Source organism: Harpia harpyja, chromosome Z (genome assembly GCF_026419915.1).
Source record: "Harpia harpyja isolate bHarHar1 chromosome Z, bHarHar1 primary haplotype, whole genome shotgun sequence".
NCBI classification, from domain to species: Eukaryota; Metazoa; Chordata; class Aves; order Accipitriformes; family Accipitridae; genus Harpia; species Harpia harpyja.
In genome coordinates, this window is record NC_068969.1 from 63,541,201 (window position 1) to 63,559,049 (window position 17,849).

The 17,849-nt window shown below is 38.6% G+C and overlaps 1 protein-coding gene across 3 annotated transcripts in view; it reads left to right on the top strand.

Annotated features, from left to right (window-relative positions):
- Positions 1–10,408, top strand: part of RAD23B (RAD23 homolog B, nucleotide excision repair protein) — a 37,184-nt gene extending 26,776 nt beyond the window's left edge. For all 3 annotated transcript variants that reach the window (XM_052776463.1, XM_052776461.1, XM_052776462.1), the window contains exons 7-10: positions 4,384–4,507; positions 5,640–5,767; positions 6,170–6,346; positions 8,212–10,408. In XM_052776463.1, coding sequence (XP_052632423.1) covers positions 4,384–4,507; positions 5,640–5,767; positions 6,170–6,346; positions 8,212–8,325 — 543 coding nt within the window. In that variant the 3' untranslated portion in view covers positions 8,326–10,408. The remainder of the gene's footprint in view (positions 1–4,383; positions 4,508–5,639; positions 5,768–6,169; positions 6,347–8,211) is intronic.
- Positions 10,409–17,849: the final 7,441 nt, after the last annotated feature.

Sequence of the window (17,849 nt, forward strand, 5' to 3'; positions counted from 1 at the left end):
GAATGATTTTGTGTCACATCTTAGTGACAGCATTAGCTGTATTGTATTAGTATCTATAATGTCACAAAGGCATTTTTTTAAGTTCCAGTTCATTGTTTTTACTAATAATGCACAGTGTTCTCCATAGTATACTTTCCAAACAGAAAGGTTTGAGAGTTTTTTGAAGTGTGCTTAGTTCAACCGGTGTTTTAATTTAAGCAGTGGTTTGGAGAAGAAACAATTTCTCATTTGATAAATACAGTTTGAAGGGTGAAATGAATTTCATTGGTGTAAGAGGAAATAGAAGAATAGTTTCACTTTAATGGAAATCTTGTGAGTTGTTTTAGGGGCTTTTTGTATTACTTCTCATTGTATACCTTAATCTGACAGGTGAATTACAACCACCAGAGAATCTGTCTGGGAGCTTAATCAGTACTTCCAGTGCACTTAATTTTCACTCTAGCAAACCATTTTTGCCCTGATGTAGTTTTCCCTTGTTCCAAATCTGAACTTTGTTAAAATCTAGAAGCCAGATATCTTGAACCAGTCCTTGCAAAATATATGCAATTTGAATTTCTGATAGATTGATAAGAAAACTGGCATCTTTACCTCCAGTTATAAAACTTTCCTTTTGTTAATGATGTTTTTCTTCAGTAGTTACAACTACAAGTCACTGGCATGCTTGCTACTTACATTAATGATCCCAAGACTTTGTAACCTGCAGTTTTTAAACAGACAACAAATGTTTTGAGTACCTGAATGTAAAAAGTTCAGTTCTCATCTAGCATTAGGCCAACAAAAGGTGATACATATTGTCTTGCCCTAAGGGCAAATGCAGTAACTCCCATCATCTGCCATAAGTCTGGAATCTCAAACGTCTGCAATCTCAAACATTTGTTTTTCATGCCTTAAAAATGTTGATTTTACTGTTCATTTAGTCTGTACATATACCATAAATCCAGTGCCTCCTGTAGGTGTTGGGCTTGCTGTGCATGTGCCAGTCATGTACAGTGCTTGTACGCTCAGTCTGGTATTTCTCTGCTCTAGCTTATTTCTGTTCAGGAAGTCCTGAATAGAAATAGAGCATCCCTACAGTGGAGTTCAACACATGGCACATCTGCTGAATAGATTAAGTCTGACTGGTCTGAGCAGTTAATTTCTACTCTTTCAATAGGTCCTGTGTTTAAAATGGGTCCTTCTGTTATATAAGCTGGTCCCTTCCTGTTTCATGTTATCCTTTACTATCTTTTCTTTGTTATTCCTCTTCTTCCTGCTGGAAAAGGGAGGAACAGTCTTGCTCTTAGAGACCATATTAGCCAGCAGACTTCTATTGTCTTTCTAGAAGAATCCTGTTGCTGCAAATGGTCTTTCTAACTGTTCTTGATCTACTGGGTTCTAAACATGTTCCTTACCATCCTGCTTCATCAAAAAAGCTTCTCTTTAGTTAACACTGGTCCATTGATGACACTGGTTTTGACCCTCTACTTTACCTGCCTCCAAGCCATCATCAGTGTTACCTTTTATATAATCTGCAAGGTAGGATTAGGATGTTGAGAGCTGTAAGTGTATACCATTGTCCTGGTTTAAAGAATCAGTACACCAAAGGTACCTATAAAGTGTTGGAAAGGAAATGTCAAGAGAGTATCTATGTTTAAAGCGTAGCTGTTCCTTAAATGAGCCCTGAAGATTCTTCCACTTGTCCATCATTCAGATGACAAGCTGTTCAGTTTTCATGGCTTCATGGCTGAGGATCTAGATGTAATCCTATGCTCTTGAGCTGTAGTTGTGGAAGGAGGTCTCAGTTCCAAAAGTTGCCGTTTCTTTTTCTGTGTCCCAGGCTCATCTTTGGAGGCATTTAGATTCAGATCTGGTTTTGACCCAAGGATTTCCTAACCCTTAATTAGGAAGGAGTCCTGTCTTTCTTCCAACAACCAGACCGTTGGTTGCAGCCTCTTAGTTTGGAAATTTTTAGAAAATGTTTCTTTACTGTACGGGTCATCGAACACTGAATAGGCTTCCTAGAGAGGTGGTTGATACCCCGAGCCTGTCAGTGTTTGAGGCATTTGGACAATGCCCTTGATAACATGCTTTAACTTTTGGTCAGCCCTGGAGTGGTCAAGCAGTTGGACTAGGTGATTGTTGTAGGTCCCTTCCAACTGGAACTATTCTGTTCTAAATGTGTACATTCCTTGGGCTGGGCCTGATGTGATGATTACCCTGTGGAGAACAATGTCAGCAAAAAGCTGCTCTGGTGCTCAATTAAACAGTGAACAATTGTTTAATCCACCATAAGGCAAAAATGGGCTTTTTGCTTTCAAGCAATGTTTACATTCAAAGTTAATTCTATGTGAATTGATATCATGCTTTATTCTGTTGGGTAGCTGTATGAATAAGGTGCATACACCTCACTAGTCTCATCTAATTACAATTGTACAGTCTTGGTTATTTGGAGAGTGGTGCTTCAAGCTTGTTTTTAAGAGTTAAGATGATGTTCAAGATGTCAAATCATCTCTTAAGTAAATTTGGTTGGACTACTTTCCATAGTGCTTCCATTCAAGAACAAACTTCAGGTTTAAACAAGCATATGCTGTTTGATCTGGGCACAGATTGCAATGACAACATATGCCTGTGAATAGGTGAAATCAACCAGTAATCTCATAAGATTAACTCAGGTTCCTACATTATACTTAGATTACCAGAAATGACTGATTTGATGGGAAAAGGTACTTAAGCAGTGCTCTGTAAGACACTGTTAAGAGAGAGTTGCCTCAGAATTATGTCACAAATGGAATTTTCTTCCCCTTGGTGGAGGGAGGGATGTGTAGCAAGCTGACCAAGCCACGTAATGGTAATGAAGTGTGTGACAGGGAAGGCTTGCATTTATTCCTCTGAGGGGCTTAAACGTGGACTTGATGATTAGGTTATTTATACCTTGATGTGCTTCTTACCGTACAAGTAAGGCAAAGTTTTGCCTGGAGCACTGTCCAATTGTCCCTTTCTAGATGTGGCCTTTACATTAGCTGTGTATTTTTTCCTTTTTGTTGAGCTATAGTGATGAATATACCATGTGAAGAGCATGTTGTAGCAGGAGTTTTAAACTACATTACCTACCAGTGATTTCTGTGTTAGGTTTGCCAAACCTCTTCGTTGTCTGGTTCCACTGAAGTTCTGTGGTTATTTCTACCCACCCTGTTCCTTACGGTTTTTGGTTCCCAAACTGAAGGTTGCCTTCTTAACTGAGGCAGGTGAAATATATTCAATTATACCTGTGCTGCTGCCTTCTTGGACTTACCGGATTGAATATGCTGGAAGACTGTAGAAAAATAGAATCTTTTGATGCCTTGGAAACTGAGTGTTGTGAGGTAGAGGATCTTGTATAGTCTTGCCCCTTTGGTGCTGGGTTTAACATAGCTCTCCCCACTATTACTCTGTGTGTATCAGGAGGTTTAGTGCTCTGTGGAGTCTGCCTCTTTTGGGTTTCTGTCGGGCACCTTCCTTGCCTGTACCACTGGGGCTTGTAGTCATATAGGATTGTTTCTCAGTGTCTGTCCCATGCCAAGCTGCCTAAGTTTCTAGGCTTCAGGGAGGAGGATGGAAGGGACAAATTTGGTGCAGTTCAGTGACAGTGGGGAAAGCATGGCTAGGGTGGGAAGCCTGAAGGATTCCCATGCAGGAGGAAGGTAATAGAGTAAGGTCTGTCTTGGTTGTATAACCCACATTCTAATTTACTATAATTGTTCTTTTTTAGATTTGTCAGTTTTGTCCTCCTGAGCAATTAGTTCCTATATAAAATTGTTTGCATGTGGAAAATAAACAAAATGCAAGTTAACTGGTTTTTTTTAACTGCTAAAATTTGATAATATACAGGCCTTTTCACACTTAAGATACAGTAAATGACAGTTGTCACACTGTTACATTGAGGAGAGATGTCCAAAGAGCCATGTTCTTATAACTCTTCTTAATTTTTTGCCAGATGGTATGGCATCTATAATGTCACTGTTAGCATTGTGTACTACAATTCTGTTGCTGTAATGTAACTTTATTTGCATAACTCTATTAACATACTGTAACAGTATATTTAGTTTAACTTTTTCACTCATATCAATTATCTTAGAGCAGGACTCAAAGCAAATATTTGTTTATGGAGTGAAATGTATTTTAAACTGATGCAGTGCATGCTTTACTACCTCACTATACAAATCACGTATTTTTCTTGTCAAAAAATAAACTACTCTTTTCACAGTATTCTCTTCCAGTTGTAAATGCATACCTATCACAGCATATTGCTTTGTATTTGCAGTGAAAGCATTAATGTTTTTTCCTTCATTCTGAAAACTAAATAATACATGCAGTAAAACAAGCATCTTTTAGCATTCTGTAAATAATTGTGAACTGTGGCTTTAGGGTATACCTGAAGATAATCAGGCTGTGGGTGAACCCCCTCAAGCAGCAAGCACTGGTGCATCTCAGCCTTCAGCAGTGGCAGCAGCAGTAGCAACTATACCCATGACTACTAGTTCATTAGGAGGTAAGAAAGGTTATATATGAGAGAATGTGATAAACATACGCACGTAAGCATTCTCTGTTTCAGTGAATTTTAAGTTCCTGGTGCTTGTGAACTGATCAAAGTGAATTGGATAAGAGCTGTAACATGGAAATTCCAAGTGTGGTAGTTGCTTGGAACAAATGGCTTGATGTATGTGGGTATATCTGGAATAAAGCATGAAGTTTCTAAAAATGCTGTGAACTTGCATAGTTCCTTTCATTCAGTATTCTGGATTTGACTGTGAGACCACAAATGTGAAGGGGGTAGTGTTTTCCCTCATTTAAACTCTGGCTTCCTACTGTGGCTAACTGTTCACTCTCGACTGTGACTATACCAATGCATTTACTGCTTGGAAGTTGAAATATCAAGGGAGAAACCTGCAATAGGGCAGTGAAGTGTAGCACCTGAGAGACCTATCCATGACCTAGGACTTCTTACTCAGTAGTGCAGCACATGGACAGAGTGGTTGGTGCCTGCTGAAGAGAACTCTGTCTTAAAGGGAAATAAATAAATGAAAGGAGCATAATCAAGGAGTAGGAAAGGTCTGTCTTAGGCTGTGGCAGAGGTGGTGTTCAAGATGTAAGCCTTGATAGAGCCAGTGTTAAACTTACAGGTGGTAGTGACAGGCACACATGACATCATCCATAAGAGAGGATGGGGGAAATGGGATATTTCAGAGCCCTTTAGACACTGCTGCTTTCAAGGCAGTACCTGACAGTATAGAATATATGGGAAGGGAAGACTCACTTGACAAGGACAGAACTGACCCATTGCAGGAGGTAGAGAACTCTGTTCTAGGCACAGAGACAAGGCAGTAGGCTGGGTAGTGTCTCTGAGGTTACTCAGGGATGAGACATAAAGAGAAAAGTGCTGGAGATTGAGGACAGAAGGCTGTTGGATCTTAAGAGAAGGCTGGATGAAAAGAAAATGCATTTTTAACCTTAGTATAAAGAATTCTTGCTTAAAACTAGAGTAAGTGTGAGGAAGCAAGCTCTTCTGTTCTTCAGTGAGGGGTGTATTGTCCTGTTTCTATCTACACTTATAGTGTAGGTATGTATTTTAATAACAACTTTGGTAACTTTTTAAAAAAACATGTTATCTCACTGATTTTCAGGACATCCACTTGAGTTTTTACGACATCAGCCTCAATTCCAGCAGATGAGACAAATTATTCAGCAAAATCCTTCTCTGTTACCAGCATTGCTACAGCAGATTGGACGGGAAAACCCTCAACTACTGCAGGTGAATCTTAAAACAACAAAATAATGCTGCTAGTTTTGATTTAGTTTTACAAGCAAGGGATATGTTGATGTTAACTAGGATAGTGTGTTAATAGCAGGTACAACATTCTACTGTTGGCTTTTCAGCAATTGTTGCTGTACAGAACATATTTTCTGTGACATGAGAAATGAGTCTCAGTCTCTGTAAGAGGTGCAAAAGGCATCAGGAATAGGGAAGGGTCACTGCAATTGAACTGAAACATGAAATTGTGTTTCTTTTTTAATCATTTTTCTCTATGCACTTTTTACACATTCTTTTGACTACTTAATGCACTGAAAATAAATATTCTTACTTGCCTATTGGCAGGCTTAAACATGCTTTATTTCAATACATGTATTTCTTTTATTCTCCTATGCATCACAGCAAATAAGCCAACACCAGGAACATTTTATTCATATGTTGAATGAGCCAGTTCTGGAGTCCCGCCAAGGTTTAAGTAGCAGTGATGATGGTACCAGCACTGGAGGACTAGCAGAAGCTGCAAATGGTCGTATGAACTACATTCATGTAACACCTCAGGAAAAAGAAGCTATAGAAAGGGTAAGCCTTTCTTCTTTGAAATGTTGCTTGATTCTTGCTGTAGGGCGTTGACTCTGGTGCATGCTTAAGACATGCCTTAATTTAAACTTTGTTTGCTTATGCTCAGTAGTTCTGCATTATTTTTGATACTTTATATTTGATATTTCATAGCGGTTGTAGTCTTGTTTCAGACCACATGTCATCTTGCTTTATAGCAATTGAGTCTAAAATCTCTTGAATCTGTTTTACTGAGAAGATGCAGAGCCTTTTAAGTGATCAGAGGCCATCTGTAATAATTGATGATTGAATGGGTTTCCATCAGGAATGGGAGCTCAGGCAGTAATTCCTCTTGCAAAAGCCTCAGACGGTACTGTTCTAGATCCTGTTGTAGTAGGTTTCCAGATACACAGGAGTGTCTGCGTGAGCACTGTTTGCAAAGTACTTCGATAGTAAGAGCTCTTATGGATAGTTGAAGTCACTACTTAACCCAGTTATTTGTCCGTCCATGAGAATTACTTAATTATAGCTTTCTAAAAATGCCGGTAAACATGTCTATAAAAATATACTTGGGGGCGGTATATTGTATTCATAAATACTGTGTGTAACACGGACTAAATACGGATTTGCATAGATAGCAATGCCTCTGAGATTTTTCTTAGAAAAAATTGCAAATACTTATGTCATGCTGTGGTAGTGTTTTTGTATATCAAAGACAGTGTTTTTCAACTGGCAAAGCAAAAGGTTATGTAAGGATCATCAGAAAAGAACAGTTTTAAGATAGGTATCAATTCTCTAGATTGTCTAGACCTCAAGGAAATTGACAATTAATAAAATTAGTCTAATAAAACTCTCTGTCCGTGTACTTCACACACTTCACAAATAATCCTCGCTAGTCTGCTGCATTTCCTTTTAAAACCATTTTATGCAGTAGAGCATACAACCTGTTCCAAAACACAACAGAGACCTGTGTCCTTCTTCCCCTTTCCATGAAAGACAGACCTCAAAATTTAGGTGTCTTAGTATCACAGCTGACACATTCATGCTGTTTGTAAGCATGAAATTAAATCTAAGAATGGTTGATAAGGGATAATAGGACATAGTGTCTCGCAGAGATTTGATCTGTCCTATATGTAAAATGCCTTGCAGGTGTTGTGAGGATTTTAAGAAAATCTCCAAATGGTTGTATGTACTTGCCTTTGGCTAAAACAAAGATTGGTTTGCTGAATGCCTTTAAGTGCAGGCTAAACCCATTTCCCTTGGCACAGAAATAAGCTCTTCTCTAGTATTCATATCCCCTGCTGTCATTGTGTCCCAGAAATTAATTAGTTCCTTGACTTCTGAAAAACAGATTGCTCTCAACTTACTTCCCGTGGCTGCAATGTGTAGTCAATTTTTTTAAAAGTGAAAGTCCAGTTGGAACAATTGAAAGTATGGCTTAATGTGATGTGTTGGGCTACCTACTAGTAATCACAGACTGGGAGCTTTTGTTCCAGGCAACTTCTGTTAAAAATCCTGAGCTTTGTATAACTAATAGTTTAAAATGGGCATTGTTTGAAGTTTTTTTTCTGCAGCAGTGCAATGTGCTGTTACTTCCTGACTTTACTGTGACCCAAGTCTGTTTTAGTGACTTGCTGTGACCATGAAAGAAAAGTGACATGTTTTATGGTGCTTCATTAGACTCATTCAAATCACTTTTTCAAATGAGAATTCTTTTTACTAAATGCAGAGGCAACACCTTCTTATTCTTTGCTAACTAAAGGCTGTACTGAGCTAGGCAGCAATGTTTGTTCAAGAAGGCAGTAGTTGCTTAAGTGGCATCTCAAGATACTAGACATAAAGAAGCTTAATATACAAAATGTACTTTCTAACGTGTTTCTTCTCTTCAGTTAAAGGCATTAGGATTTCCTGAAGGACTGGTGATACAGGCATATTTTGCTTGTGAGAAGAATGAAAACTTGGCTGCCAACTTTCTTCTACAACAGAACTTTGATGAAGATTGAGAGACATTTTTGTATTTCACACCTCACACCAGTGCATTACACTAACTTTGTTCACTGGATTGTCTGGGATATTTGGGCTTATATTCATAATGCTTGTTTTATGGTATATGGGGAGGCAGGGAGAAGAGAATACAGGAAAGAAAGCAAAGAAAGCAGCAATTATATCTGCTTTAAATTAGCAGATGCAGAAAATCACACAGCATAAAATAGTATACAACCAAAACTCAGCTTCTGCAGATAATTAGTTCCTTCTGTAAACTGTAGGTTAACTTTTTTCTAGGTTTTCACTCTTACTGTACTAGTTCCAGAAATGTAGTGTAATGCCCTGCTTCATGTTCCTTTCTACTTAGTATTGGTATTGGAAGTAGCCTGTGCTACCCGGGTTCTACAATCTGTATTTCATGGCAACACAGGATAGCAGCTTTGTGAAATCTAAAAGATCTGAGCAAACATAAACATGAATGCCAAAATATGGGTAGTTATGTTGCTTTTCCAGGTGTGTTAAAGTAGTGCAAGAAACACAGCATTTTGTTCAATGCTGGATTCAATGTTGGCTTTTTTTCCCAAAATGAAAACCATTTCAGCTAAAATTGGTCATTGAGAAACACCACGCCCTCCTTTGCCCCCCTCCAATGCTCTAAGAAGCTATATGCATAGAGATAAAATTATTACCCTCTTTACATTTGCTCTTTTTGGGAAAAATGATATATATCTAATTACTGTTCCCTTCAATGTTACGTTGCAGTACAAGTTTGGAAAGCAATAGATTGCATGTTTGGTTTTGTTATATGCACTCTTGTGAATTGAATATTCTTTTTCTGCAAGCAAACAGAAAATGCAAGCTTCATTTTTGTCTGCTGCAGTGAGACTTTATCAAAGAAAATTTCACCTTTTACCTTTGTTGAACCAGCTTTTACAATACAGCTGTAAACATCTAAAAATACTGGTGTTCTGTTGCTCTTGAGTGGTTCTTAACAATCAAGCTATTTCTGTTCAGTAAGGACTTTGGGGGATTTATTCACTTTATGAGGAAGAGAAGTTCATAACTTGAGATATCCTTTAACGTACATTGACTTTCAGAGGCAATTTTGCCCGTCATTGCAATGCTAGCAGTGAATACAAATTCTAATTTAATCTAAAGCTATTATGATTTCCTGAACACAGCTTGGGGATGTTTTGAGTTTTTGCTGTTACCTGGATTACAGATTTATCTCTACAGTAACCAAGAAAATATTATTAGTGGTATAGCACTGAGGTGTTTTACCACTAACGATATTAACAATTTAGTGGTACAAATAAAAAATTATTTTCTGTTTAGGTTGTGTGTCAGTGGATTAACTACTACTTAAGCTCAAAGTACAAGTCAAGTGTCTTCAGAAAAGAGAGTGAGAAAGACTGAAACTTTTGGGTTTTTTCTTCATTGGTTGGCTGTAGTTTGTTAAATAATTACCTGCAAATAGTGAAATGTATTAAAGCCTGTTATTTTTTCTTTCTTTCCTTAGACATCCATGATGTTTCTCCAGCTAGTTTGTATTTTAATTATTCAGATTTTATTCTTTTAAAATTTTATAGGTGTATAATGTCCAAGTGATCAGTAGCACAACCCAAATCTATCAGTAGGAGGTGTGATATCGCTAAATAGAAAATAAGTCTTTCATAGTGCTTTCATTTTAGAAAAGTTGACATTAATATCTGAGTCAGCCAGTAGACTTCACCTAAATAGGATTCTCAGTGTATTTATGGACTGGAAGAGATGGATTTTGATTTAACACTCTGCAGGCAAAAAGGGGCTATTTGTTATCTGTAAAAGGACCTGCTGCCAGGTACTTGAAAAATGCCAAATTGATACAAGGACTTCTTGAATGTACTTTACTACATAGCTAATAACTAAGACAAAAGCTTTTAGTTTGTCGGTGTCTTCTGTACTGATCAAACTGCTGTCAGAAATAACCATTCCTTCTCTAGGAGGATGGAGAGTAAAGCAAGAAAGTCTGTGGGTGTCAGTCTACTCCCTCCAATTTTGATTCTGAAATGTTTACTTATATAAATGTATTTGAATTAAAAGCTTGGTCTTCTTAAAAAAGCTAGTAGCTTTGGTCTTTTTTAACTTCGTATGCTGAGTGACTGAGGGGTTTATAGCTGCTGTAGTTGAAGCATTACTAGTAATTCTGTTCCAGTTTTTCAGCAGTGGAACAGTGTTTATGTGACTTACATGCTGGCAAAAACTGTTACCTGTTCAATAGTGGGATACTTGCCAGGGAGAATCATGTACCTCTTTGTAGGTGCTGCCAAAAGGGAAGAATATACGGAACTCATATGGTGTTGAGAAGGTGTGACCTGAATAAGTTGCGTAAGTTGCCTAGGTACACTGTGCCTTATTTTCTACAAAGTACTACCCAGAACTGTCTGCACAGAGTGCTTTTCAGCTTGTTAGCTGCAGACCTCTTGGGGATTTGGGGAGCAATCTCTTCAGGGCTTTGAACAGTAGCTAAGAAAATAAAGTATTTCTTCCTAAGTTTTGGTACTGGAGTCCCTACCTTTGTTTTAAAACTTCTAAGTATCTGCTCAGTGAAAAGTTATTCATGATGCACTTTTAATTGGGATTAAAAAAATTACTCTGAAGTCATATTAATTCTGTAGTTGTCTATTCTTATGTCCTCTGTATAGCTGCATTTTAATGCTATGGTTCATTAACCTTGTCCAGAATCCTCTTATGAATCTAGCTAAAACCCAAGAGATTGGACTGATGATTTGCTTTATTCTTACCACACTAAGAGAACTTTTTAGGAATGTGAGGTAATCACTCATGAAGTCAAACTGTCGCTCTGATTTTGAATGTCAGATTGAGCTTTACTTCAAGAATACACACGAATGAATGGAACTGGAAAACACAAATCCAAGTCCTCAAATAATGTAAGCACATCCATCACCTGTGGTTTCATTGGCTATTTCAGCTGGCTTTACAGACATTTGGAGGCAGGCATGTTAATGTTTAAATTTTTTTTGCTGATTTCTTTCAAGCCAGTTCTGTCTGTTCACAAAACTAACCTATAGTTTCTGCTCTTGAAAATACTATATAACTCAATGTAAACAATGAGGTGGGAGTGAAGAGAGAACACCTTTGTCAGTAACATTTTTAGTTCTTCTTCCTTTCCTGGTTTGGGATGCCAACAAAGTGTTCAACACACTATCTTTTGAAAAACATTATTTTGAAATTATGGCTATGTGGTTATGAAGCCACAAATGATAAAATTTTGTAACTTCACTAAACTATCCAGAAAAGTAGGCTTATTCCACCTGTGATGAAATGATGTACGGGGATAATTTAATTATTAAATTACCACAAAATACATGACTGATCAGCATTGCTTGGTTGGAATCAGGTTGGAATTTATGGCTGCAGGCTGTAGCTGATGCTGCTGACTTCTAATTGTCAAGCGCCAGTGCTGTATTTAAGTGTTTCCTCGTAGAATATATCACCTGTGAGGAAAAAAAGGACATTAACCTTCTTGGTTCTTGTTAGCACTCGACTTCTTTCCTCCTTCCTGATAGTGAGAAATACTTACTGGCTAGGCAAAAAAAATAAATATTGCTAACACAATTTAACTCCAGTTCAAATCAAAGCCCATTTTATGAAGACACTAGCATCTGTGGCATTTCCTGTCCAGACTGCAATGAAATTAATAAAGACACATGCATATTCTTTAGTAACAGTAGTAGTCTGGAAAAATAGTATTAGACTCTGAAGATACTTTATCCCCACTTCATCCCTTTGCTTTGGCGTTTTCCTCAGTGAACTCTTAGAAAACAGTATCTGCTATATGCTTTCATTTGCTGAAAGTCTAGTGCTAAAAACAGTACTTAAGGTTTTGTGTTGTGTACCTATGCAGCTGTGCCTAGAGACCCAGAATGCAAAGTCTCTTTTGCTTTCAAAATAGATACCTTTCTATTTTGATATGGCTCAACACATTAATGCGAATACTGTCTGCTGCAGAGGGCAAGGAGCAACATCCTTGAAATTCTTGTTGCCTGCGATAGGGATTTTAGATGTGATAGACTAGGAGTAATCAGATACTCCAGCAGGCAGCTCTGTTTGCCATCCCAGGGAAGGATTCATTTCTATCTTTGTAATGTGAAGCATTTGACTCTAAATGTGCAGCAACCAAAGATGAAAAGATGGGGCAATGTCTTGGTCAAAAACTTGTAAATTCAGGTACGTATTTTTTAATTATGTATTTGAATTAACTGTGCTCCTTCTCTCCCCCACCCCTTTGTCTTTACCCTAAATCTCCAATTTTAATTTTTTTTCTTTTTCTCTTCACTATTGGAGAAAGTATGCAAGCTGCAAAAGGAGTGTTACCAGCTCCTGTTAGAGAATGGAAGAATAAGATTTCAGAGGCAGGAGTTGAGGTGTCGAATAAGGAAATGTGCAGTCTTCTGGGTGGGATATGAAACAAACCAATGAGTGCTGAGTACCTGGGTAGAGATTTCCTGTCTAGGGAGGTTAGGTTGAAGTGAGGAGTCTGCACCTGGAAGAGGCAGTAGTGTTTGTGAAAGAGCATGCCTGAAAGAATTATGCAGTGTGTTGAAGGTTGAGAGTAATGGAGTGCTGTGGCAGGACTAAATGGAGAGTCAGTGAATGAGCAAACTTTTGGTGGGACTCCGTATGTATAAATAAACAAGAGTTAGACTGATAGAGAAGTTGGAAGCAGGATTAACATTTATATTTAAGGAGACTTAAAAGACAAAGAAAAGATGGGTTCCTTTTTAGCCAACAGCTCTTTGTCTAGCACTTTGCTTCTAAAACCAGCTCTGAGAGGTGATAAAGAGGTTAAAAAACGTAGAAGGCAATAAGAAGAAACAAACCAGTTTGTACCTTGGCATAGCTCTCTCGGACAACATGTAGTCCTCAGTAGTCTAACCACACTGAGTTGCTCCTGCTTAAAGGTGGAGGAAAAAAGTAATTTGATTTTTATTTCTGGCTACACATTACATTGTTAAGACCTGATCTGCTCTTTGAGTCTCTTCAGGAGCCTTTGTTGTTTGAAGTGAGAGAAATGAGTAATATACCTAAAGCGTGCATTTCATAGTAATACTGCTATTCGCTTTATTTGTTATCTCCATGTAAAATATCAAATTCCCCTTTGGCAAAGGGCAGGATTACATAGCATGCCAATGGAGCAATGCTGCAAAGTTCATTTGAATGGCTATTTCTGATGGGATTGTGCCTCCTGAGTGTGAATGTAATTCGTGACCCACGTACACGTCTTAAATTGTAAACTGATCTGTGGGAAGATGCCACAAAAACTGGGAATACTCAATCTCACAAGAGCAGCAGGGTTAAGATGAGAAGCTATCAGAATATATGAAATGCGGCTATAGATCAACAGAGCCATATTTTTTTTTAGCTGCAGTAAGAAATTGTTGCTAAATAAGTATTTATGAGCTGTGGTGTTTTTCACATTTCGCAGAATTTGAAGTAACTAGCTCCCTGGTACACAAATATTCAGGAGGTAAAATACACAACAGACCATTTTCTACACCTGGTTAAAGTGTGCATGCAGTGCCTAGGTCACTGTTCAAAATCAGTGGCAAATTGACATTACTAAAACACTGAACCTCAGTTTGCCGTGAGCAAGAGTGATGATTTTGCTTACATGCAGGATAGCAGAATGGAGAGCTGCTATTGCTGAATACAACTGTTTGGCATGACTACCTGTGGGAGAGGCATGTAAATAGCATTTAATGGTGGCTTTGTCTGCTGCTGGTAGCAATGAAGGTAGCCTTGTGTTCTGAATTCAGTTCAGATTTTGCTTTGCTTCAGAGTTGTTGGAAAGGATCTGTTGCTTTGCAAGCTTATTAAAGAGTCAGCTTTGTCACTTATGAATTGTATATCCTACACTGCTTAAAGGGGACGCTAGCTGAAAGCTAAGAGTGCAAGTGAGGAGAACTGAGAAGGTCACTCATGAAGTGATAAGACCTTATCCTTTTTCTGGGGAAGAGTCACATTACTTAAGCATACAGATGCAAAGTGAGGCTGAAGTTAGAGTCATGCATTTGATGCACTGTATCTGGTAGTCATGCCGTCAGGTGGCAGAGGTAAAGTGTTTTTAATGAGAGAGAAATACCCTGTTGGAAGCTAGTGTGGCAAGAAAAATAGGGTTGACTAAGGGGGCTTTTTCTAGTGCATAGGCAGAATTCTGCCATCTTCTGTGTATTTACATTTTGAAATTGAAGACACTGATGCTGCAGTTTCTTTTCACTGCTGCACTGCTGGAGTTTGTGATGTCTTTAGAATGCTGTATTATGCCCTAATAAGCCTTAACATGCCCTAATAATATCTTTTGAATGCCTTGTATCTAAGTGATTAAGCCTGTGCTTACATAAATAGGTATCTTAGTGGTAAGATGTTATTTGCATGATTGTAGTTTGTAGGTGGAGAAACTGCAAGCTTGTCATCATATTACTCATTCTAGCTGAAAAAATTCTCTCTTCTTGGCTGTCACATCTTCATAGCCTGCGTGGAACAATTAGTGTATTTTACAAGTGTCTGGAAGATTGGTTTTGTCGCTCTTCTTATGTAGCTTCTCCTTGGGAGTTTTGCTTTATGGCAAGAAGAAAACAAGTAATTTAGAATGCTGAGACAAATGCAGCGAAGTTTTCTGTATACTTACCTTTTACTAGATTCTGCTAAACTCCAGGCTTGTGTGTTTGTAGACGCTCCAGTGCCCTGAAAAGGGCTGCAATTTTTTTTCTTTAGTAGAAACAGGAGCAGGGTCATCATTATGCAGTGGCCTTAATCGGATGGAAGTATATGTTGCTTAGTTTTAATCCTGCTCTCCCTTCACCTCTGACCCCAGCCACAGTGTTGCTTTGTCTTCATGTTAACACTCAGATTTTGTAATTGTGGATTGAACTACACTTGGGAGATGAAAATGAAGAATTAACAGTCGAGCTGTCAAATTAAATTAGCAGCTACAGAAGTGTAGATAGAGGTCACACAAAGCTGAGCAGGCTTCTTGTATGGTTGGCTTACAGGGTAACTGTGAGAAGAGGGGAGAAAGGGACAAAGTGATTCATTTTGCGTTTGGGGCAAGAGAAGGTAAAATGTTTGCCAGGTTACTATAGCAGTCTATGAAGCTCTGCTGGGACTGTACAGTTTAAGTCCTCGGTCAGAGAGCCTAACGACATGCAAATGAGGTGGCTAGAGAGGGTAGATAACCTGAAGAAACCTCTCTGTTGTTTGTGTGAGGGTTTTTATAGACATATGAAAGTATACGCAGCTTGCAGTATCAGGGTTGGACTTAAGCTGTTATTTCTACTCAAAATTGCATCACTTTTGTCATGCAAACTGAGTGTAACCTCATGATGCCAGAACGTGTGCTACTTCTTAAGGGAGTCTGTTATCCCAAATGTGAATATGTAAAACTGAGAGCAAATAAAACTTTGGAGAGCTTGAGTGTAGGGGCGGGAGATAGTCATTTGAGTTTGCCCAAGAGAATAGATTAGAGTTTGGTCCTGTACTATTCTGCTTGAAGGATAATATCCTATAATAGTTACAAGCTGCTTCTTCAGATGGAAGTAGAAAGGCTGGATGGTTTTGACCACCATCTGTAAACCACAAAGAGATGGAATTTAAGTCCGTTTTTCCTATGGGCAGTCTTAACTTTATGGTTGGGTTGGCAGATGGATGTGCTGTTCACACAGGATCATTTTAGGTTTCAGGATCGTTTGTGTCTAAGCTTATTTGCATAATGGAGGACATTGTTCTTAATATAATGAAGTAAGATTCAAGTCAAATGTTGGAACAGGTTGCCTGTAGCGGTTGTGCTGTCTCTACCTTTGGAGGTTTTCAAGCCCAGACGGGTTGAAGCCCTGAGCATTCTGGTATGATCCTATGGCTGACCCTGTTTTGAGCAGGAGGTTGGGCTAAGGATCTCCTGAAGTCCCTAATTGGTCCAGTGTCTCAAATTGGAGTATTTCATCATGAAGCCTTAGCATTCATTCTGTTTGGGATGTTAACTTCTGTGAAGGCTTATCCTCAATTTCCATATCCTGTCCTTTCTTTTGTTTATTTGTTTGGGGTTTTTAAGTGCAGATGCTGACTAAAAAGCATTTGAATACTCAATTCTGCCACCTTTATCCTGTGTCTCTTCATATTTTAAGAAGACCTGTAGAAATCAACAAAGCAAGCTTGGCTGACACTGTTCTTTAAAAAAACATTAGTGATGTCAACACAAGTTAGATTAGGCTTAAATTTATTTCTTAGGTTCTGATGTGTGAGGAAAACAAGTTGCAGAATCAGGTAGAGTTAGCTGACGATTCTTATCTGATGGTGTGTGACATAAATTGAAAAAAGGATTTTTGAATGGCATATAATATAAATGCCCTATGCATCTGTCATGGTTTAACCCCAGCCAGCAACTAAGCACCACGCAGCCGCTCACTCACTTCCCCCCCACCCAGTGGGATGCAGGAGACAATTGGAAAAAAAAAAAAAAGGTGAAACTCATGGGTTGATATAAGAACAGTTTAATAGAACAGAAAGGAAGAAACTAATAATGGTAATAATAACAATAATAAAATGACAATAATAATAAAAGGATTGGAATATACAAAACAAGTGATGCACAATGCAATTGCTCACTGCCCGCTGACCGATGCCCAGTTAGTTCCTGAGCAGCGATCGCCCCAGGCCCTCTCCCCCCAGTTTATATACTGGACATCACGTCATATGGTCTGGAATATCCCTTTGGCCAGTGGGGTCAGCTGCCCTGGCTGTGTCCCCTCCCAACTTCTTGTGCCCCTCCAGCCTTCTCGCTGGCTGGGCATCAGAAGCTGAAAAATCCCTGACTTAGTATGAACACTACTGAGCAACAACTGAAAGCATCAGTGTGTTACCAACATTCTTCTCATACTGACACTATACCAGCTACTAGAAAGAAAATTAACTCTATCCTAGCTGAAACCAGGACAGCATCTCTGTATTATTTACTGTAAAATTGTTTGGCCTCCTTTACCTGGTATAGAAGCAAGTGCCCATTTGTTTATTTTCAAAAATGTTGCTTCCACAGTGGCCTTACTATCGCATCTCTCCTCCAGCTAAAAGCATCTATTAGTATTTGTGAAAAATCTTCTTTTCAAGAGACAAAAGCCATCCCAAAAAGCCTATTTGTGTGGAGTTTTTTTTAATGGATAATTCAGTTGAATAAGAACATCAAATTTCTGGAAGTGTAGACTGAAGTATTTTAGAAAATGTTACTAGAAAGCCCTTACTATTTTCAGATCAGCCATACAGCTCAATGATCTTCTTCACTCTGTCTGGGTTGGGAAGAAATGAGTAGAGGAAATCGTAAATATCATACAGATTTCAGTGACCTAGACTCCCAGGCTTGCCTTGAGGAGAAAACCGGTTGAGTCCCTTGGGTGACTTGTCAGAAGGTGGGAGAAACCGCATAGCAGAGTCCCTGTAGGCTGTAACGGGGAGTGCTTAAAAGTTATGTGCCAAGTTTGTTCTGCTGCAA